The 21,791-nt window shown below is 47.2% G+C and overlaps 1 protein-coding gene across 2 annotated transcripts in view; it reads left to right on the top strand.

Moving 5' to 3' along the window:
- The first annotated feature begins 7,891 nt into the window (after nucleotides 1-7,891).
- Nucleotides 7,892-21,791, top strand: part of LOC146036034 (cytochrome P450 2G1-like) — a 40,755-nt gene continuing 26,855 nt past the window's right edge. Inside the window, exons 1-2 of one of the 2 annotated variants that reach the window (XM_083159801.1) lie at nucleotides 7,892-8,147; nucleotides 12,989-13,151. In XM_083159801.1, coding sequence (XP_083015927.1) covers nucleotides 7,977-8,147; nucleotides 12,989-13,151 — 334 coding nt within the window. In that variant the 5' untranslated portion in view covers nucleotides 7,892-7,976. The remainder of the gene's footprint in view (nucleotides 8,148-12,988; nucleotides 13,152-21,791) is intronic. The other variant, XM_083159800.1, reaches the window with a different exon arrangement.

The following is a 21,791-nucleotide window of genomic DNA, read 5'->3' on the forward strand; positions in this document are numbered from 1 at the left end:
GCAGTGAAAAGTTTGCACAGACCAACATTATACCACACACCGTAATGCCCATTACATACTATATAACACAGCGTAATGCACATTACATACTATATAACACACCGTAATGCCCATCACATACTATATAACACACTGCAATGCCCATTACATACTATATAACACTCCGCAATGCCCATGACATACTATATAACACTCCGCAATGCCCATGACATACTATATAACACTGTAATGCCCATGACATACTATATAACACAGTGTAATGCCCATGACATACTATATAACACTCCGCAATGCCCATTGCATACTATATAACACACTATAATGTCCATTACACATTTGACACATAAGTGCCACTTACCTAGATGCTCAATGCCAGGGGCTTCATGCTCGATGCCAAGGGGGACTGAATTTGCTCGTTGCCCAGGGGTGCAGAACTGTGCAGCGGCCCGCTCCCAGCCGCTGTGCAGCAAGGTGGGAGGATGGGTGCAGCAGGGTGGTAGGGTCAGTGGGTGGGTGCAGCAGGCTGGGAGGGTTGGTTGGTGCCGCAGGGTGAGTGGGTGCAGCAGGGCGGGATGGTTGGTGGGTAAAGCAGGGTGGGTGGGTGTTTGCTTGCAGCAGGGTTGGTGGGTTAGTGCAGCAGGGTGGATTGGTGCCGCAGGGTGGGTGGGTGCAGCAGGGTGGGACGGTTGGTGGGTGGGTGCAGCAGGGTGGGTGGGTGTGTGCTTGCAGCAGGGTGGGTGGGTAGCTGCTTGCAGCAGGGTGGGTGAGTTTGTGCAGCTGGGTGGGTGGTTGCAGCAGGGTGGGTGGGTTTGTGCAGGTGGGTGGGTGGCTGCTTGCAGCAGGGTGGGTGGGTTTGTGCAGCAGGGTGGGTTTGTGCAGCTTTGTGGGTGGGTGTTTGGTTGCAGCAGGGTGGGTGGGTTTGTGCAGCAGGGTGGGTGGATGCGCGGGTGATGCAGGGTGGATGCAGCAGGGTGGGAGGGTGCACCTTACCTCACCCCTCCCCCTGCTGTGCTGCGACGTGCGTCGCTTCCACCCCTCCTCTCCCTCCTCTGGGTCCGGGAGAGAGACGCGCTGTGCTGCTGTGTAAAATTCATATCTCCCGCTGGACCGCTAGCCAATAGGCGCTCGCGGTCCAGCAGCCACCAGTTGATTGGCTTTTGGACCGCAAGCGCCCATTGGCTAGCGGTCCAGCGTGCGGGAGACGTGTTGTTACAATTTTACATAGCCGCCTCAGCAGCACGTCTCTCGCGGGGGAGCGGGCAGGGCAACGGCGAAGGCGGGCGAGCGAGCTGGCGGTGCTGGCACAGCTCCGGCGCCAGGCTAGCTTCCTGCGCCCGGAGCGTGTGCTCCGCCGGCTCCGGGCTCGCTACGCCTCTGACAGGAAGATAACACATCTGGCCTCCACTTGGCTTGTCTGTAGTATCAGATAGAATAGACAAAGTGGTTCTGGAATACACAGTCTAGCAAGAATATTCTTGCCTGCACTGTCTATTTGGCCAGGCTTTTGATTATGTAGTCAAAATTGATTAAAATAGTCACCCCATGTGTACACCCATTAACGTCTTGGGATAGTCATTCCCAGGTCCCGACTGTCGGTATTTCCCGACAGTTGGGACCCTGGTCCGTTTTAGGTTCGCTCGACAGTTTATCTGCAGGGAGGAATCAATGGCCCACCTGCCAAAAGGGGAGCGTGTCTGCGAAAATGGTCTGTGGATTGTTGAGATCCGGCCGTGATCTTGACAAAACATGTCAGTTTTCGGGAAAACGGGCCTGACTGCTTTTAAAGTTGGGTCCATTCTGACGAGCTGCCTCTTCAGTGCTGTAGATGTAAGGGACGAGAAGTGATAAAGTGCCTGGTACTTCATCACCAGCCAATCAGCTCCTGACTATTAAGTTACAGTACAGGCTGGGTATAAAGAGGAATAGGTAGGAGCTGATTGACTGGTGGTAAAGTACCAGGCACTTTATATCAGGCACTTTATCACTTCTCCTCCCTTATCATTGCTTCATACATCTACACCTGAGTCTCTTACTAGTGTGGAGCCTTTGGGTAACTTGTATACAAAGGGGTACAACTCCTTCACCTCCTTGCGCAGCTGCTCTGTCTAACTCTAACTGTCATGTTTCGTGAAGCACCAGCTGGAGTGTAACGGAGGCTGGGTGCTTTAATATAAGGTTGTTGCATTAACGAAAGAAGGGGGTGAAGCAATGAAATAAAGTAAAACCTTTTTTAATGAAGAAACTGCGGTACAGGTTGTAATAATGGCACAATAATAATACTGTAGTTTTTGGTATGATAAAAGTCAATGATATGCAATACTTTATTGAAGAAGTTGAAGATGCTTGGTAATTGAAAGAAGTATTGAAGAATGGTTGAACAATTGGATGATTGAATGAAGACTTGAATGATTGGATGAAGATTGGATGATTGTAATAATAATTGGATGGTTGGATGAAGATTGGATGATTGGAAGAATAATTGGATGGTTTGATGAAGATTGGATGATTGTAATAATAATTGGATGGTTGAATGAAGATTGGATGATTGGAAGAATAAGTGGATGGTTGGATGAAGATTGGATGATTGGGTAAATAATTGAAGAATTGGACGAGGGAATAATGATGAAGTCCGAGTGACCTTGCTGAATAGGATCATGGCTGCAGAACCAGGAATAACCGTGGAGAATAACCATCAGGAGTGAGGAGAAAGTTAATACCCCTTTGGGGGGCAATCCTTAGCCAGTCCGTTAAGGCGGCAGCAGGTTCCGTGGTACACAGGTATAGCAGTGAGACGATCAGCAGGAGTAGAGGATGACTTCACCAGAGGCACAGGAACTGTAGGAAATGCTGCAGACAGCCAGGAGTGAGCAATGATGCATAAGAAAAAAGTTTGGTACCGTGTTAGCCAGTTGATAAGAAAAGTTTTATTGTTCCTCAGTGAGAAAAACAAAATAGCAATCTAGCAAATATGATACCTTTTAATGGCTAACAAAAATAAATGTTGTTAAAATGCAAGCTTTCGAGACTTCTTAGGTCTCTTCCTCAGGCATGGTATAACAAGGTGTGTGAAGAACCACATATATATACACAGCAGAGTGTATACCATGCCTGAGGAAGAGACCTAAGAAGTCTCGAAAGCTTGCATTTTAACAACATTTATTTTTGTTAGCCATTAAAAGGTATCATATTTGCTAGATTGCTATTTTGTTTTTCTCACTGAGGAACAATAAAACTTTTCCAATGATGCATAGGAATGGACATAATTGTACTGACTGACGGTCTTGCCCGGTAAGTCAGTACTTGAAGGGTGAGCTGTGCGGTGATTGGATGGCTGTTTGACAGCACTAGGTGGAGCCGCGCAGTATAGGCTGACGGATTCCAAAACATGGCCGCCACCATCGGAGGCGACGGAAACCAGCCGGCAGGGATTGTGCGCACATGCGCTGCTGCTGGCGATTCCAGCCAGAGACCAAACCAAACACAGACTTGTCATGGCGGCTCATATATCACGCCACCCAGACCCTGCATGGCACCGGAGTACACGCCACCACTGTCACCTGGTGGTGACAGTGCGAGAGTATGCACACCACCAGCACAAGGAACAGGAGCGGAGGTGAGCGCTGTGACAGGAGACACGCTGACATAAGTCTTAGGGCCAGGCACAGCATAGGGGAACTGGGTAGCAGCCATGGTGGTCGTGACACTAACACTTATCGGGGATCACCTTCCCCACAAATACAAATCATGGAACATACAATTATAAGTTGAGTTTACAGAGCACCCGTGAATAGTTACAGTGAATGTAAATAAATAAGTCACTTTCCTTTTGTAGTCTAGGATCTGAAGGTGCAGATGATCCCCACTCACAGAAAGGACAAGCAGATCTTTCACCTAAAGGTATCTTTAAAGAGAAATTTCCATGGAAATTTCAATTTAAAGATACCTTTAGGTGAAAGATCTGCTTGTCCTTTCTGTGAGTGAGGATCACCTGCACCTTCAGACCCTTTGAGTAACTTGCCTTTGGAAACTTGGTGGGGTCTCACTCCCTGGACCAGAGAAGGTCACCTGGATTATGGTTGATGGGACCTCAATTTTGTTCTGTGTTAAATTGCTTAGTTCATTATACTTATTCTGATTAGCAGTGCCTGTTTTTAGAGAGTGCAGTGACATTTTTACAGATTTCCTAGGGGTAAGTGAAAGGACACACAGCATGCTGTATGAAACCAATCATCCTGTGGGTTTGGAAGAAATATAGGAGGGTGGAGAGGGGCTTTTGGACTACTGAACCTAATTCTAAACATAATAAGATGTAATGTCATCCTGACACTTGTAGTTATATAGAAAGAAAAAAAACTCTAGAGGTAATAAAGAGGTCCACATGTACAGTAGTTCCACTTGAGTCTTGCTGGTGGCTGCCATCCATGCAACTTTAACATGAAAAAATTATATCACCCTTATACTACTCAAAGTGAGAACTGGGGAGACCATCCCTGATCTTTACGTGTGTGTCTCATTAGACTACCACTGTATTTTATTCATAAAATGACTTCAAGGAAAATCCCCCCCCCCCCCCCCCCACACACACAATGGACAAGAGGTATCATTAGTGTACAATGTGATACAACATGCCCCTTCTTGCATTCATACCAGAGATTATTAAAGCTGTTAAGGGCTGTCCCCTGTGAACAGAGGACTTCTGGGTTTATGACCCAAGAGTCCTATTGTGGATGTGTCGCAGGGGAACAGAGATGGATCCCTCTTTTTTTTTGTTTTAAATACTTTTTATTGAAAAATGTTGTATACATATAGTTTAACAAACCACTTGTATCGAGCCTAGTATAATACAACATTAATCAAAATTTTTGTATATATATATCGAAAATTTTGTATATATATTCTGGTGACACCCTGTGTATCAAACATAGCATAATTTAATATCTAATTAATCATATATCACAATATACAAAGGCATTAGATAACTCTACTAGGAAAGTGATAATATGCTTTAAACCTCGTGCTTTTTCTTTGGCCTAGTCCATATACAGTACAATGTGATATTCTCTCACAATTTTTTGGAATAGTTCAAGATGTGATATAAATTGGGTATAGCCCGGTACGCATGCAATACAATTTGAATTCTAAAGAATGGTAAGTAACCTATAGAATTCTACAATCTATAGATGGCATTGTCTGTTGGGCAAAAACTTCATGTTAAATTGCCTTGATGACCTAGTTTGGAGACATCTAGCTTTAGGGCCCAAATACATGAACACTGTATGCAAAATTGGAGGAAAAGGTAGCACAATGACAACCTAATGACCCTGAGCAAGAATCAATTCTGAAAAATGTGGTAAAAGTAATAAACTCCACCAGCGGTTCTCAAACTGTGGGTCCTGACCCCAAAGTGGATCCTGACCTTCTCAGCATGGGGTCATGACTCCATGTTGCTGCCAATCAGGCTAGTAATTTTTCTAACCAAAACAATGGTCAGCGAATTTCGGTGACCTAAATCAGGCGCTAATGTATTGGTGAGTAAATAATATATAAAGTTAAATTGAAAATAAATACAATAAAAGTATATATATACTATCTGCTGCAGCGTTCTACTGTATATGCTTAAGTGTTTGGGCATATAAATTGTAGGTACTCTTTAGTTATCACGGTGCCCATCGCGGGGATTGCGGGCATCGAATGCACTAAAAAAACGTGTGCGATGTGACCGACGCGATGCCCGCGATTTCCCATAGGGAACAATGTTAAATGTCTCAATTGACCCGATTTTTCTGTTCAATGCCTCAATGGACCCGATTTTTCCATAGGAAACAATGTTAAATGGCCCACAGAGGCCAAATAGGCCCCCTGAAGTGTGAAATGGCCCCCACAATTGTTAACGCCACCCCACGATCAACGTGAACCCGAAGCGTGGCGAGCGCAGCGAGCCCGCGAGGGGCGGCGGTACGCGTCCTCCGACCTTTTCATACCCCCACTATCCACGTCGACGTGGAGTTGAGAATAGAATAGTGTGGCGAGCGCAGCGAGCCACCGAGCCCGAAGCGTGGCGAGCGCAGCGAGCCCCGCGAGGGGACGTGGATACCTTCACAGGTAAACGCGTCCCTTCGCGGGCTTCACAGGTATCCGCGTCCGCTCGCCACGCTTCGGGCTCGGTGGCTCGCTGTGCTCGCCACACTATTCTATTCTCAACTCCACGCCGACGTGGATAGTGGGGGTATGAAAAGGTCGGAGGATGCCTGCGGCCGACCCTCGCGGGCTCGCTGCGCTTCGGGTTCACGTTGATCGTGGGGTGGCGTTAACAATTGTGGGGGCCATTTCACACTTCAGGGTGCCTATTTGGGCTCTGTGGCCCATTTAACATTGTTTCCTATGGAAAAATCGGGACCATTGGGGCATTGAACAGTAAAAACTGGTCAATTGAGACTTTTAACATTGTTCCCTATAGGAAATCGCGGGCATCGCGTCGGTCGCATCGCACCCATTTTTTTAGTGCATGCGATGCCCGCGATTTTTTACCCGCGATGACCGCGATCAGAATTGTGGGTGCCGTGATAAGTAAAGAGTACCAAATTGTATTATAATCCGGTGTCAGAACTCTGGAACCGGACTTCACACAGAGAGATCCAATTAACCCTAAGGTTAGGAAAGCTGCGCTAATTTGTTACTGTCTCTTTAAGACACACACCATGAGTTGAATTAACGTGCAATGACAAGCTGGAGACTGTTTTAGAAAAAGATCAAAAAAGAAAATTTATTTACATACATATATATATCTCTTGAGTGGTAGGCGGCCGCCTATAAAACACAATATTTTATACATAATGAATTAAAAAAAAAAAAACATGATGATAAAACGCATATAATTTATGAAACCATGCACATTTGATAAGCCTTAAAATATATTATTACTGGGCTTTTTTCCTTCGGAGTAATACTAGAAATCTCCAATTTGCAACAATTTGTTAATTTGAGGTCCCCTTAACTACACAATCCAGGTTAAACAGGCAAAAGACTGATGAAAAGGCAGTGATGAAGAAAAAGTAGCACAATTCTGAAAACAGTATGCAGCACAAGACTCCCGTCAAGCGAATCATGCCATATGGCTCAATAGGGATAGGTGTGCCAGGGCACATGTGAGCAAGGTGTGACAGTTTAATCTTGAATAGGGAGGAGCAATATACTGTAAACGTCCTCTCATGAGCCCCACAGATTAGTTTCATTTCTGCTTTTAAAAACGTCTAAACTTACCGGCATCTTGGAACCTATAACGTATGCCCCCAAGGCTTAGTACATCTGCCACAATACCACATTTACAGGAGGAGTGCCACTAAGTATTGTTTAAAATTGTTTATATAGATAGATAGATAGATATACTGTATGTGTGCAATAGTATACCATAGGCTGTAAAGCTACTTACCAGATGAGTGGGATTGTGGTGGCCGGCAGGCCCCAACCTAAACTGGCACAACCTGAGTTCTACCATAACTTGATCATGGAGGGGAGCTGAGTTGGGGAGAGGAGCATCAGAGAAGTCATAAAGCACATATTCTCTGTTCCGGTCAGGGAAAAATACAGGATTCGGGGGGGGGGGGGGGGGGTTGTATGTATGTGTAGATAGATAGATATAATAAAATAATATATAACATATACATTTTTTAGTGTTACTTCTCACACTTTAAAAACAGTTTCTTCATCCTTAACGTTATGTTAAAAAAAGTAACTGTTTGTACCATTGTAACGAACTGCGTTCAAAAACATATGATCTAAGCCTTCACATAATTGAAGCACTGTGACTTCCTTCCAGAACTTTCACTTCACAATGCTCCACCTACAGTTTTGTTTTTTTCTAAATCCAGCTGCAAGACCCGTATTCCAATAACACACAAATAAAGAGAACAGAGTGTTCTCAGTGCTTGGCAGACCGTCAGACGCACAGAACTGAAGCCAGTGGGAACTATTGCAGGATGGATGTACCACAATATCTGACACTGCTACTAATATTCTGTGTGTCTTGTATCATCTTGTATTTAAGATTTCGGAGAAATGCGAACCTTCCCCCTGGACCAAAACCTCTGCCACTGCTGGGGAACATCTTTGAGTTAAGAGTAGGAGGTATAGTGAAATCTCTGATGAAAGTAAGTCCTCTTTAAGCTTTTCTTAAACTCGATGAAAAAGATATTACACAGGTGACATAATAGGAAATATTGGATTTTCCAAAATATATAAAAATATTGTATACTAAAACTGCATATGAGTATACAGTATGTTAGGGATAGAGACATCAAGGGGTACATTTACTAAGGTGAAGTTATTAGAAGTGTGAGATGTTGCCAGTGGTTCTCAAACTGTGGGTCCTGACCCCAAAGTGGGTCCCGTCCTTCTCAGCATGGGGTCACGACTCCATGTTGCTGACCATCAGGCTGATGACTTTTCTAATCTCAGTCAGTGATTCAAGGAGTCTGAAAAATCTGTTGAATTGTCTGTTATTTTAGGCTCCTCACATCATTTTGTGCCTCCACAATGCTGCCATGTATGTGCTGTCTGCTGACTACATATGTGATGTGATGGGTTATGGTATATTAGACTCCTCCCATCACTCTGTGCCTCGACAATGCTGCCATGTACGTGCTGTCTGCTGACTACATATGTGATGTGATGGGTTATGGTATATTAGACTCCTCCCTTCACTCTGTGCCTCCACAATGCTGCGATGTATGTGCTGTCTGCTGACTACACATGTGATGTGATGTGATGGGTTATGGTATAATACACTCCTCCCATCAGTTTGTGCCTCCACAATGCTGCCATGTATGTGCCGTCTGCTGACTACACATGTGAACATGTGAAGTGATGACCTTCTGCAGTAACTTGCTGGGGTCCCGTAATTATTTATATTGTCTGATGGGGTCCCAGAGCAAAATAGTTTGAGGACCCCTGGTGTAGAGGATAATAGTGAGGAGGAAATTTACTAAGATTAAAGTTCTATTTCACATGGGATGTTGCTATGGGAAACCAATTAGATCCTATCTATTATCTTTTAGAGGATATTAAATAAATAAGAATTCGATTCTGATTGGTTGCCCATAGAAACAGCCCATGTGAAATAGAATTCCCATCTTAGTAACCCCCCCCCCTTAGAGTCTGATTGGTTGCTATAGGCAACAACTCATACTTCTAAAAACTCTCACCTTAGTAAATTTACCCCTTGTTGACTACCATATACTCATATGCAGTTTTAGTATCTGAGATTTTTATATATTTTTAAATAAAAATCCAATATTTCCTATAATGTCACCTGTGAATTATTTAAACCTTCACCTTGGTAATGCAACAGGGACATTGATTAAAATAAACCAAAAATGAAAAGATTCAAGAACTTACTGTTTCACATTCCCCCCATGTGGTGTTTAATGTGTCGGGTGCGCTACATAGGTTACAGTGGCAAGAATAAGCATTTTGTAGAAGAGTAAAATACAAATGGAAATTTACAGAATAAAAAACAAGAGAAAATAAAACATGTCAGAAAACACTGAAGCACCCAGAAGGGACTGGGGGTGGATGGTAGAATAAAGGGTAGCAACAATAATAAACAATGTAATTACCCAGTGAAGTTAAAGCAGGGGTAGCCAACTCCAGTCCTCGAGAACTACCAACAGTTCATGTTTTCCAGCTCACCTCGCAGGTACACAGGTGCACTCATTACTCACTAACACATTTTAAAAGATCCACAGGTGGAGCTAATTACTTCACTTGTGATTCTGTGAGGAGACTTGGAAAACGTTAACTGTTGGTAGCTCTCGAGGACTGGAGTTGGCTACCCCTGAGTTAAAGGAAGGTGGAAAACTAGCACAGGGTGCAGTGCTCAAGAAACCGTTTAAACTGAGAATAGAGTAGACCACTGTCAAGTCTGTTCACTGTCTGCAGGGATTGACATCACAACTGGGCAAGTAAATTCAAATTGAACTGCCGATTGGTAGGTGTGTATCTCTTATATATTTGGCTACATCTGTCACTCAAAGTGTGTCTGGAGCTCTAACGCTGGGTGGAGCCTCTGACTCACATGACTGACTCACATGACAGAGAACCAGCCCAGTGAGCCCACAGACAGTGCCAGACACCCTCTGCCTCTCCATGTTAGACAGCAAAGACACAGCTACTCACCAGACACACCAGGTGAGCGCCCCACACCGCCATACCTCCCAACATGACCCTCTCCAGGAGGGACAGAATGCTCTGTTTGTGGACTTCCATCTTAATTTATGATTGTCATCACCTGTTTTAAACAGGGTAATTGATAAGAAAGGTGTTTAAGCACAGGTGATGGTAATCCATAAATTAAGAAGAAAGTCCAGAAACAGAGCAATGTGTCCCTCCAGGAGAGGGTCATGTTGGGAGGTATGCACCTCCCTCCCTCCCCCCCATTCACGGCATCCCCACGATTAAATGGTACATGCAAAACACTGACATGGCTATGGTCGACAATGAAAAAGGTTGACAAGATTTATTTTTCACTTTTTCAATGTTTTCATATTCATTCTCATGTGTCGACATGGACACCAATGAAGTGCCACACTTATGTCAACATTTACATGTGTTGACCTTTCTGTGTTGATTTTTCTTGTGCCGATTCACGGCACCCCCCGCAACCCCCCTCCCGCGATTCGCAGCACACCCCCCGCAATTCGCGGAACCCCCGGTGACTCCCGCGATTCGCGGCCCCACCCCGTGACACCCCCCCTCCTGCGATTCGCGGCACCCCGCGACCCTACTCCCACGATTCGCGCCAACCCCCCGGGCCCCCCCTCCCGCGGTTCACGGTGCCCCCCACGACCCCCCCTACCGCAATTCCCCACCCCTGACCCCCCCTCCTGTCATTGCGGCAACCCCCCGCCCCCGCGACCCACCCTCCCGCGATTCACTGCAACCCCCCGCCCCCCCCCCCCTCCCGCAATTCACGGCATCCACCCACCACCCCTCCTCCCGTGATTCGCGGACACCCCTCACCTCCTCCCCCCCCCACCCCCGCGCGTGATTCACAGCAACCCCAGGAATAAATGGCACATGCAAAACACTGGCACGGCTATGGTCGACAATGAAAAAGGTTGACATGAGTTTTTGAAGATTTATTTTTCTTTTTTGAATGTTTTCATATTCATTCTCATGTGTCGACATGGACACCGATGAAGTGCCACACTTATGTCAACATTTACATGTGTTGAACTTTCTGTGTTGATTTTTTCTTGTAGCAATTTTTTTCCAGTGACAACTATTAACTATGTGCACGTCAACCTACACATCATCAACCAATTCTTTGTATAATATATAACACCTGTTCTGTTTTACTGTAGATGTTTTAAGTCAGACCTTTTACTGCTACTATTACTGTTTATGTAAATGCATTCTGAATGACAGCAACATCCTACCATCCGTCTACAAGAATATATAACCAACTAGGTGATTCATCGCGCCCCGTGCCCCCCCTCCCGCAATTCACGGACCCCCCGTGCAGCCCCCCTCCCACGATTCGCAACCCCCTCTCGCGCAATTCACGCCCCCTCCCACGCTTTGCGGACCCCCGCCCTCTCCCGCGATTCGCCAACACCTGCGCCCCCTCCCTCCCTTGATTCACGGCACCCCCCGCGCCCCTCCCGCAATTCACGGCACCCCTAAGCCCCTCTTTAGTCCCCCGTATACTCACACACCCCTATCACTACCCAGCTTCCTGCTCTCCTGAACCGTAACTTCCACCACTGGGGAGTCGCTGACGCTGTTTTGCCCACATGCCCCTATCATGCCTCATAGCCCAGCCTCCTGCTCTCATGCACCCGAACTCCCACCCAGTAGGAGGAGACACTGACTAAGGGCCACCATCCTGTACTCCTGTACTGCCACGCTGGACCCTAACCCACTGGCAGAAGCTGCACAGTATCTCCCACCCTCCTCTTTAGTCCCCCTTATGCCCACACACCCCTATCACTAACCAGCCTCCTGTTTTCCTGTGTCGTGACCTCCGCCAGTGGGGAGCCGCTGACTCAGAAACACCCTACTATACTATTGCACCTAAACAACATGCACACACAGCCCCCCCCCCACACCCACAAATGTCACTGTACCATCCACACTATCAATGTACATCTTACTCTGTAACCCCTTTTTAATTAAACAAAACAATACACACCCCCTTCCAAATCATATGCTCTCTATTTAACACATTTCACCTATAACTCAAGTTGCAATACAGGCATCTTTCATACAATTCTAACCATCTTTCTCATATACAAATGTTCACAAATTAAGGGGGCGCAGCTCCTTACGATGGTGTGAAGAGCGCCCGTAGGGCACGATGAATCACCTAGTATGTTATATATTAACCGCTATGTAGGTGGATCCGGAAGTTGTCAGATCTATCGGCAAAGCGTGTATCCAACATTACAGGGGGAGATGTTGCATGTTTTTTCCACCTAATTTAATTATACAGTATAATGATTGCCCACATAATAAATGTATAGTACCCCAATGGCCATATTGTTTAAACATAATGGCGGGAAGATTCAATTGTTGCCACCAACAGATAATATTTTTCGAAGCTCACAACCCATGCGGTATACAATTGAATAGCTCCATTGAACAACATCTGGTGGCTGCCAGCAAACTTACATTTAAATTCCCCCAATATTTTATTACCTATCTCATCTGTCACAACCTACTTACTTTCCACCAGAAAAATTGTTTGGAAAATCAGTGTTTGATAAATGTCACGTGAAAAATCAGGTCTGGAACTTCCAGAACTGCCAGAAAAAAATAGGCATTTAATTAAGGTACCTTTTAAATATACCCATTGTTGTTTCTAATTCAATAGTGCATATAACACCACCAATATATTGCTATTTGTTCAGTAAGTGGTTAATCTGGAAGCACATACTACAGTAATTATAATAACTGACTATTCTACATGTGTATTATTCATCTCATTCAGCTCAGAGAGAAATATGGTGATGTCTATACCATCTATCTCGGATCCCGTCCAATTGTGGTCGTTACTGGATACAAATATGTGAAAGAAATCTATTTAGATAATGGAGATGATTACTTAAATCGGGGGGACATACCATGCTGGCAGCCTTTTTACAAGAATCATGGTGAGTAATAATTCATTTAATGCTTTTCAACATATTTCAAATTTTTGTGTGGTGCAGGTGGGCGACCCCCCTCCCTGTTGCCTTGTGTGCAGTGGTGCGGGTGGGCAGACCTTTGGGTAGCGATACCCTATAAAAGCCTATGGGCTTCTATCGTTACCCGCAAACCCGTCGCCTCAGTCGACCCCCCCTCTCCACCTCCCTCTGGCTTACCTTCCTGCATGTCCTCCTGGACCCGGAAGGTAAACCCCTCCTCCCCCTAGCAATGCAGCCGGACATCCTTCCGGCTGCAGGGGGAGGAGGAGGTGCCGGGGACAGCCTGCTTAGCTGTCCCGGCATGAGGGGAGGAGGCGCCCAGGGAGGTGACGGAGACCCCCCGCACACCACATTACAGGTATTGGGGGGGCCTCCGTCACCGCAGTGCGATGCTAGCCGCATATGTTAATACATATGCGCTAGTATCACGGTGGCCGGAGCGGCAAGGGGCAGTGATGTATAGTAATAGATCCCAACCCTAGTCCCTCTATAGCTATCTAGCTATGGGGGAGGGGGGGGGGACCAACTTTTATCTTGCTTCCAGCTACATGGACTAACTTATGCCACTGCTTGCGTTCACTTTTGAAAGTGGGAGCGGCTGCACAGGAAGGGGCATGGCCTTACAGAAAAAGACAACCTGGCATGGAACTCACTGTGAATGCTCATTAATATGGCATCCCTGCAGATCGATATCCAGAGTTGGACCTAGTTCTCTGCTTGGTGTGTGCAGTTACTCTAAATGACGCTGCTGGTTTCCTTACACAGGGATCCTGTGTTAGGATGCATGCTGCAGTATATCATTTAGGAGTTATTCCGCCCTAGGGGTCAGGTGGGATGGACGACTCGAAGGAGCACCCGGAGCCACTGACAGTTTAAAGTCAGCGGCTCCAGCAGTCAAAGCTGGCGGCCCAGTGGCAATAGTAGTCAAAGCACGAGCTGTGCAATAGCATAGAGGGTGCAGCGCCCCGTGTTTTTGCACTGCACGTCCCCCTGTAGAATTAGCCCTGGGTACACATGGCTGTCTATGCATAGCACTTCAAATTCCAGCTACCCACCAATTCTTCTTCTTCAAAAACACTCCTGCCTCTGCCCCTACATGATGGTGACATTACGTATGCATCAGAACATATCTGGAAGGGTGCCGGATGACGCTCTGATAGTGGGGATCCCGACAGTCAGGATCCCGGCGTCAGGATACTGACTGCCGGTGCTCCAACAGGGGCGATACCAACACACAGTTGCTTCTCTCCCTTGTTGGGGCCCACGACCCCCATAGAGGGAGAATAGAACCTGTGGCGAGTATAGTGAGCCACCGGGCCTGCAACGTGGCGGGTGCCGTGAGCCCGCAAGGTTCTTCTTTGCGCTCGCCCCCCCTGTCGGAGCACCTGCAGTCGGGATCTCGACATCAAGATACTGAATGTCGGGATCCCCACTGTCAGAAGCTCATACCACACCCATGTGGAAACCTTCCTTAGAAATCCTGCAAAATCCTAACTTCCATGACACAGGCTGTGCTTGAAAAATGACAGCTAGGAGCTGGTTGGCTGGTGTTTAAAAAATATATATATACTCTAATAAATGATGCCTCACTGAACAATAGCTTCAAACAGTAATTAACTGTCAATCTGGAAGAAGCGCATCAGCCTTTAAATAGCATATGGGTGGACGTTATCAAACCGTCTTGAAAAAGTTTCCGGTTGTCTAGGAAACGAAACGCGTCGACGTCACTTCCGTCCTTACGTGGAGACTCTATGTGGTGACGTTACTTCCGCCCTTACGTGGAGAATCTATGTGGTCGTTACTTCCGGTTTCTGTGCCAGCTTGCTGAATTTGCCCCTCTCCAATTACTGGGGCTCAGCAGAACACTGCTCCGATCCACGGAGCGCTGGGGAGAGAGCCTGTTTGGCGAAATCTTCTGCCGCATACTCCCGCTCCATCGGACAAATCATCATTTACCGTGCACAGCCCCCTGCCTCATTTCACCCCAAGTCACCTACTACCACCTGCACCGGGTAGAGCCGTCAAATTATCCGGCTCCCCGGCCCCTCCGGATTCGTCTACAAAGCAGAGGAGGGTGAGCATATCATTACGGTGCACTTATCAGCTGCAAACTGTATGTATGAGCCAAAGGACTTAATCACAGCTTACTAACAACTACTGTGACATATAAATGTGCCGGAAAGACTACAAACTTGCACAACTAACCTAACAGTGTGCCCAGTGTTCTGTGAGGTCACTAATTAATCTACTTAGCAGCGCAAAGTGTTATAAATTATTTTTATTTCTCTGATGTTTTATCTTTGTCAACTTTATCTCTATTCAAGGCTTAGTAAATAGACATCTTCATTTTTAACAAGTTCTTTATGTATTTGCTCTTGTGCTTTTGAAGAATTATTTTGCCCAGAAACATTTTGACAACATAAAGTAAGGCCCCGTGCACACGGGGCCGACAGCTATTCCGCCCTGAGCAAGGTGGTAAAGCACAGATTGCTCAGCACACATGGTGGTACACATGCGATGCAACCGCGATGTGTGCTGAGCAAAATAGAGTTTTGCCTGTAGAGAAATAGATGGTGGCACCAGCGCACCTAATTGGGATTCCCAAATATTCACACTTATTTGATAGTGATCATGTTCAGTGGCATAACTATGGAGGGTACAGCGGGTGCAGCTGCTATGGGGCCTGGCCGTTTGGGAGCCCAAGGTCCCAGTTGGCAATCCCCCTGCATCTTTTGAAGATTTGTTCATTTAGTTTTTTTATATATTGCTGCAGGGAGCTGTGCCGCAGCTGTAGTCCCGAGCATCCGCTGGTGAGAGGGAGATGCTGAGCAGCGAGAGCCAGTGAACATACGTTCCACGTTCCCTTCTCTACTACCACTGCCACCATCCAATGCTCCTCCCACCAGCGCTGTTTAGGCGGAGACCCGTCTGAGCAAGTGAGCAGCCGTGGCCATTGAACAGCAGTTCAGTGCCCACCCATTAAGCTCTGTTGCTGCAGTACCATAATCACCCCGCCGCAGTTCCATTGTACCTCCAGCAGCTCCATCTCAATCCCACACTCACAAATCCAGCACCGCTGCTGTACATTGCTCCCCCGCTGGTGCTGGTGAGAGGGCGTCCCTGAGCCAGTGAACTGAAGCCACCCTGCGCTAATTAAGAGACCTGCCACGGCTTCAGGTACATGGTGCTGCAAATATAGAAGGGGGTGCACAATGCAACCTGCATTCATGGGGTGGGGGGGGGGGGGTAGAGATTAGGAACATGTCTGAAGCCTTTCAAACCCCTGCTCTCTCTACCCCTCTTTGTCTTACCTTGCCCCCTAATCTTTTTCTCTCTCCTCCTATCTCCTCTATTTCCCTCTCTCCCCCAGTCCCCCTCATCTTTTTCTCTCACTCCCTCCATTTTTCTCCCATGTCTCTCTCCTCTTCTCTCCTGCCCATCTCTATCCTCTCTTTTCCGCTCACTCTCATGCCCCCTTCTTTCTCTCCCCCTGCCTCTATCACCCCTGCCTCCCGCTCTGTCTCACCTCTCTCCTCTTTTTCCATGAAGCCCTCTCTATCTCTCTCTGATGACCCCCTCCCTCTCTCTCACTCCTCACTCTTTTCATTGTGACAATGTTGGGAGGGGGGCCCTTTAAAAATGTTACTATGGGGCCCATGAATGTCTAGTTACGCCTCTGATCACGTTAGTATCTTCCTGGACAGGTTGGTTTTCCGATCCTCAGAATACCTCAAAGACAAAAGGTCACAAAACCCTCCTTCTTAATTTAGTGCCAGGTTACCTATCAACATATAAAAAGTCACTATTAAAATTTCTTAACAGTGCCGCCAAAGCACTCATTTCTGTGAGATGGTGATGTACTACAACCCCTACCATAAAGGAGTGGTTAGCAGGATAGTACATGACTATGGAAGAGATGAGAGTGACGCCAGAAAGCCAACCGAGGTTGACAGCAACATGGCTGCCATGGCTTGACTTCAAATCTTCCCAGACATACTTAACTATTACAGCTTAGAGTGAGCCCTATATTTTTGGCCGCACATCTAGTCTATACGCGCTTATTATTGCAACAATTCTTGTAGGTTTTGTACCATTTTAGATATGCTCTGTCCCCTCTCCCAGCTGTTTTTGCCTTCATTGTATTGCCTGTTTTTTTATTTATTTTTTACACTGATTATTGTGTAAACATTTTAATAAACACTTTTTTGGGGAAAAAAAAAAGGTTACAAAACTCATAAATGTTTCTTAAACAGATATAGATCACTATATAAAGGCATAATGTGGAACCATACCAGATATAGGCCTCTCCTAGGCAGGGCCGGTGCTAGGCACAGGAGCGCCCCAGGCAGGGAGGGGGGCAGGCACCCCGGCGATCAACCACTTACCCACTCCAGGGGGGACGCCTGCCGGGTCCAGTGATGCGGCGCCGTGACGTTCGGGGGGGTGGGGTGGGTGTCGCTTGCCATGCGTAGCGCCGCTAGCCGCCGCTGGCCGCCGGTGGCCGCCGCGATTCTCCCCAGGGAGGGGAGGGGGTGTCCGGCACCGTGATGTTCCAGGGGAGGGGGGGCTGGCCGCTGCGACTCTCCCCAGGGAGGGGAGGGGGGTGTCCATCACTGTGACGTTCCGGGGTGGGGAGCTTGGTGGGTGATGCGGGTCCCGGGATGTGACGCGATGCTCCCCAGGAAGGGGGGGAGTGGGCGGCTTGCTAGGTGATGCAGTGCGGGGGGGACCAGCTCCAAACTGCTGCCCTCCAGCGGCCTAGGCCTTGCTATTCGTATGTTGTCATAAGATAAAGTCAACACTCCCTCCATACTTCACAACTTCCTCAAAAACAAAAAGGGATACACTCCTCATAGTGTAAAAAGTAACAAAACAAATTGTATTCATACAGTACAATAAAGCCAATAAACATTCTTAGTACCATATGGGGCCTTAAACTGTAAGGCATTTGTAATCGTTCATCAGGGGGTGGATGTTGAGCCCGGGTTGTACCTTCCACATGATACCAATGAAAATATCACATTCCAGGTTCCCACGTGATCTTCTGTCCCACCAAAACGTTTTGTGACACCCTGAGGAAGGCTCTGAGGTAACCGAAACCTGTTGGTGGTACAGTAAGATCCTGGCATTTTCAATATTTAATATGAAAGTGCACCAACTACATCTTTTCAGAACTTTATCAAAGACACTACAATGTGTAATATAAAACAAGTCCTGGTCAGTAGAAAGAGTAGGCAACTATGATATCTGAAGATACTTGTATTTTAGGTGTACAGTAATGTTCCTTTAATCATTGATATGCCCAGATATGTTAGGTTGTAATCAAGCAGAACAACTGAGCCACTTGGTGATAAGCTAAGGAAGCCCTACTTTAGTATACAGAGCTGTCAGGATATATCCTTCACCTCATCTCCAGAATAAGACACAAGCAGTGGCGGCTCCAGGGGATGGGGCTGCAACACAATTTAAAATTCAAATAGGGGAGAAACACCAATTGCCGGTGAGTCAGTTTGGAGTGGCAGTGGGTGTGACTCTCCTATTTGAATTTTGAACTGTGCTGCAACCCCACCTCTAGAGTCTCCACTGGTCACAAGAGCCGCCAATTAGTACAAAACAACATTCAAAATGGTTAATAGACAAACAAAATGTGCAGGCTTTTCTGAGGCACTTACATGAAAAAGATTGCAGAACTAAAAGTACATTCCCAATAACACTGAAATGACAGGAACATAAGCACATATTGGCCTCTACAGTAAATGAACTCTGGGTCCTGTAAAACAGTCAGTTCTGGCCAATGTTCCTGGGCCCTTTCCAATGCAGGGCACACAGTTGAAATAGTTGGAAGTTTACATAAGTTATAAATTAATACATTTTGCAACTATTCAGGCATTCAAAAAATGTCTAACTTTCTAACAGAACGGACTTGATGATTGTTAAAGGAAAAATATGCCTTGTTTTATCCAGTATGTGACATGGGGGCATATGAATAAACACATAAGCTTGGTACATATTAGATTACTTTTTAAACCATGTGCACTATTCTGAGGGGTACGGAACAACAGGTCATGTAAATCATCCAGTGTGCATGCCAGTGGCTGTTTTTTACCTATGGGCAGCAGGGCTGCAGCCCTCCCAGGTAAAATCCGCCAGTATTCCCTCCCTCCGGAATGCCTCTCTGTGCGCAAATGCAGGGCAGCACCAAAAAATGACTTCTGCGCATGCAGAGTACCGTGGACAACACTGTGCATGCGCCGGACTCGGAAACCTGATTATGCAAAGGCAGCCCATGGAGACTTGCTGCAGTCCCAATTACAGGAGGTAGGTAATGCCCTGGTTGCTGTACTTTTTTTTTTGCCAATCCACTAGTTATATAGCACTAGGTGATTCATCGCGCCCTACGGGCGCTCTTCACACTGGCGTAAGGGGCTGCGCCCCCTTAATTTGTGAACGTTTGTATTGTGAGAAATATGGTTAGAATTGTATGAAAGATGGCCTGTATTGCAACTTCAGTTATAGGTGAAATGTGTTAAATAGAGAGCATATGATTTGGAAGGGGGGGTGTATTGTTTTGTTTAATTAAAAAGCGGTTACAGAGTAAGATGTATATTGTGTGGAGGGTACAGTGACATTTGTGGGTGTGGGGGGGCTGTGTGTGCGTGTTTTTTAGGTATGAGTGTGCAATAGTATAGTAGGGTGTTTTGGGGTCAGCTCCCCACTGGCGGAGGTCACAACACAGGAAAACAGGAGGCTGGGTAGTGATAGGGGTGTGTGGGCATAAGGGGGACTAAAGAGGAGGGTGGGGGACACTGTGCAGCTTCTGTCAGTGGGTGAGGGTCCAGCGTGGCAGTACAGGAGTACAGGACGGTGCCCCTGAGTCAGTGTCTCCTCCTACTGGGTGAGAGTTAGGGTGCATGAGAGCAGGAGGCTGGGCTATGAGGCATGATAGGGGTATGTGGGCAACACAGCATCAACAACTCACCAGTGGTGGAATGTACGGTTCAGGAGAGCAGGAAGCTGGGTAGTGATAGGGGTGTGTGGGCATACGGGGGGGGTGGCGCGTATCGCGGGAGGGGCTGCGCGCTGGGTTGCCGCGAATCGCGGGAGGGGGGGGTCACGGGGTGGGGGGGGGGGGTTGCCGCGAATTGCGGGAGGGGGGTGTGACGGGGTGGGGGGGTGCCGCGATTCGCGGGAGGGGGGTGTCGTGTGCATGGGGGTGGGGGTTGCCGCGAATCGCCACAAGAAAAAATAAACACAGAAAGGTCAACACATGTAAATGTTGACATAAGTGGCACTTCATTGGTGTCCATGAGAAAAAAGTGAAAAATAAATCTTCAAAAACTCATGTCAACCTTTTTCACTGTCGACCATAGCCATGTCAGTGTTTTGCTTGTGCCATTTAATCCTGGGGTTGCCTTGAATCGTGCGGGGGGGGGTGTCCGCGAATCGCGGGAGGGGGGGTCGTGGGGGTGGGGGGTGGGTGTGCAGCAAATTGCGGGAGGGGGAGGCATGGGGGTTTGCCGCAAATCGCGGGAGGGGGGGTTGCGGGGGCGGGGTTGCCGTAAATCGTGGGAGGGGGGTGTGTATGTGAATTGCGGGAGGGGGTGTGTGCCTCGAATCACTGGAGGGGGGGTTGCCGCGAATCGTGGGGGGGGTGCCGTGAATTGCGGGAGGGGGGGTCAAAGGGGGGGTTTGCAAAGAATTGCGGGAGGGGGTGGGGTCGCGGGGGGGTGCCGCGAATGGTGGGAGGGGGGTTTGCCGTGAATCTCGGGAGGGGGTGCCGCGAATCGTAGGAAGGGGGTTGTTTGTTTTGCCGCGAATCGCGGGAGGGGGGGTTGCGGGGGGATGAGGTGTGAAGCGAATCGCAGGAGGGCGGGGGGTGTTTTGCCGCGAATCGCGGGAGGGGGGGGCGTGGGGGGTGCCGCGAAGGAGGGGGGGCTGGCGGGGGGGGGCACGAATCGCGGGAAGGGGGGGGCGCGGGGGGGGGCTCACCTGGTGGCTGTGGAGTAGGTTCCCGGGCAAAATGGGGAGGCAGAGGGTGTCTGGCACTGTGGGCTCACTGGGCTGGTTCTCTGTCATGTGAGTCAGAGGCTCCACCCAGCGTTACAGATACACTCACACACTTTGAGTGACATATGTAGCCAAATATATAAGAGATTTGTCTACTGTACAAGCGATTTATTACATAGTTTGTACCAGCCTACAGTATGTGTCTGTTACAGTAGAGCATAAACTGCATATAAAATGTCAATAGTATGAACTTGGTACCATTGTTTATCATGAAGACAAGCACAGTTACGTAACACTCCCTATTAGCATCATTTGAATTAACATTTAGAACAAAAAATATCAGCTCACAATAATAATAATAATAATAATAATAATAATAATAACAGTAATTAACATGGGATCAGTGGATTATAATTCACACATTATTGAAGATGGTACTTTTGTATTATCTGGGCGCCTGATTTTTTCATCGCATACCACTAATGAAGGCATGCGATGCGATGCGGTTTTTTAATTGTATAGTCACCCATGGGTGATTTCATACCCCCACTATCCAACTACGCATGGAGTTGATTTTATATAGTGTGGCGAGCGCAGCAA

This window comes from Crinia signifera, chromosome 9, assembly GCF_055691185.1.
Source record: "Crinia signifera chromosome 9, ASM5569118v1, whole genome shotgun sequence".
NCBI lineage: Eukaryota > Metazoa > Chordata > Amphibia > Anura > Myobatrachidae > Crinia > Crinia signifera.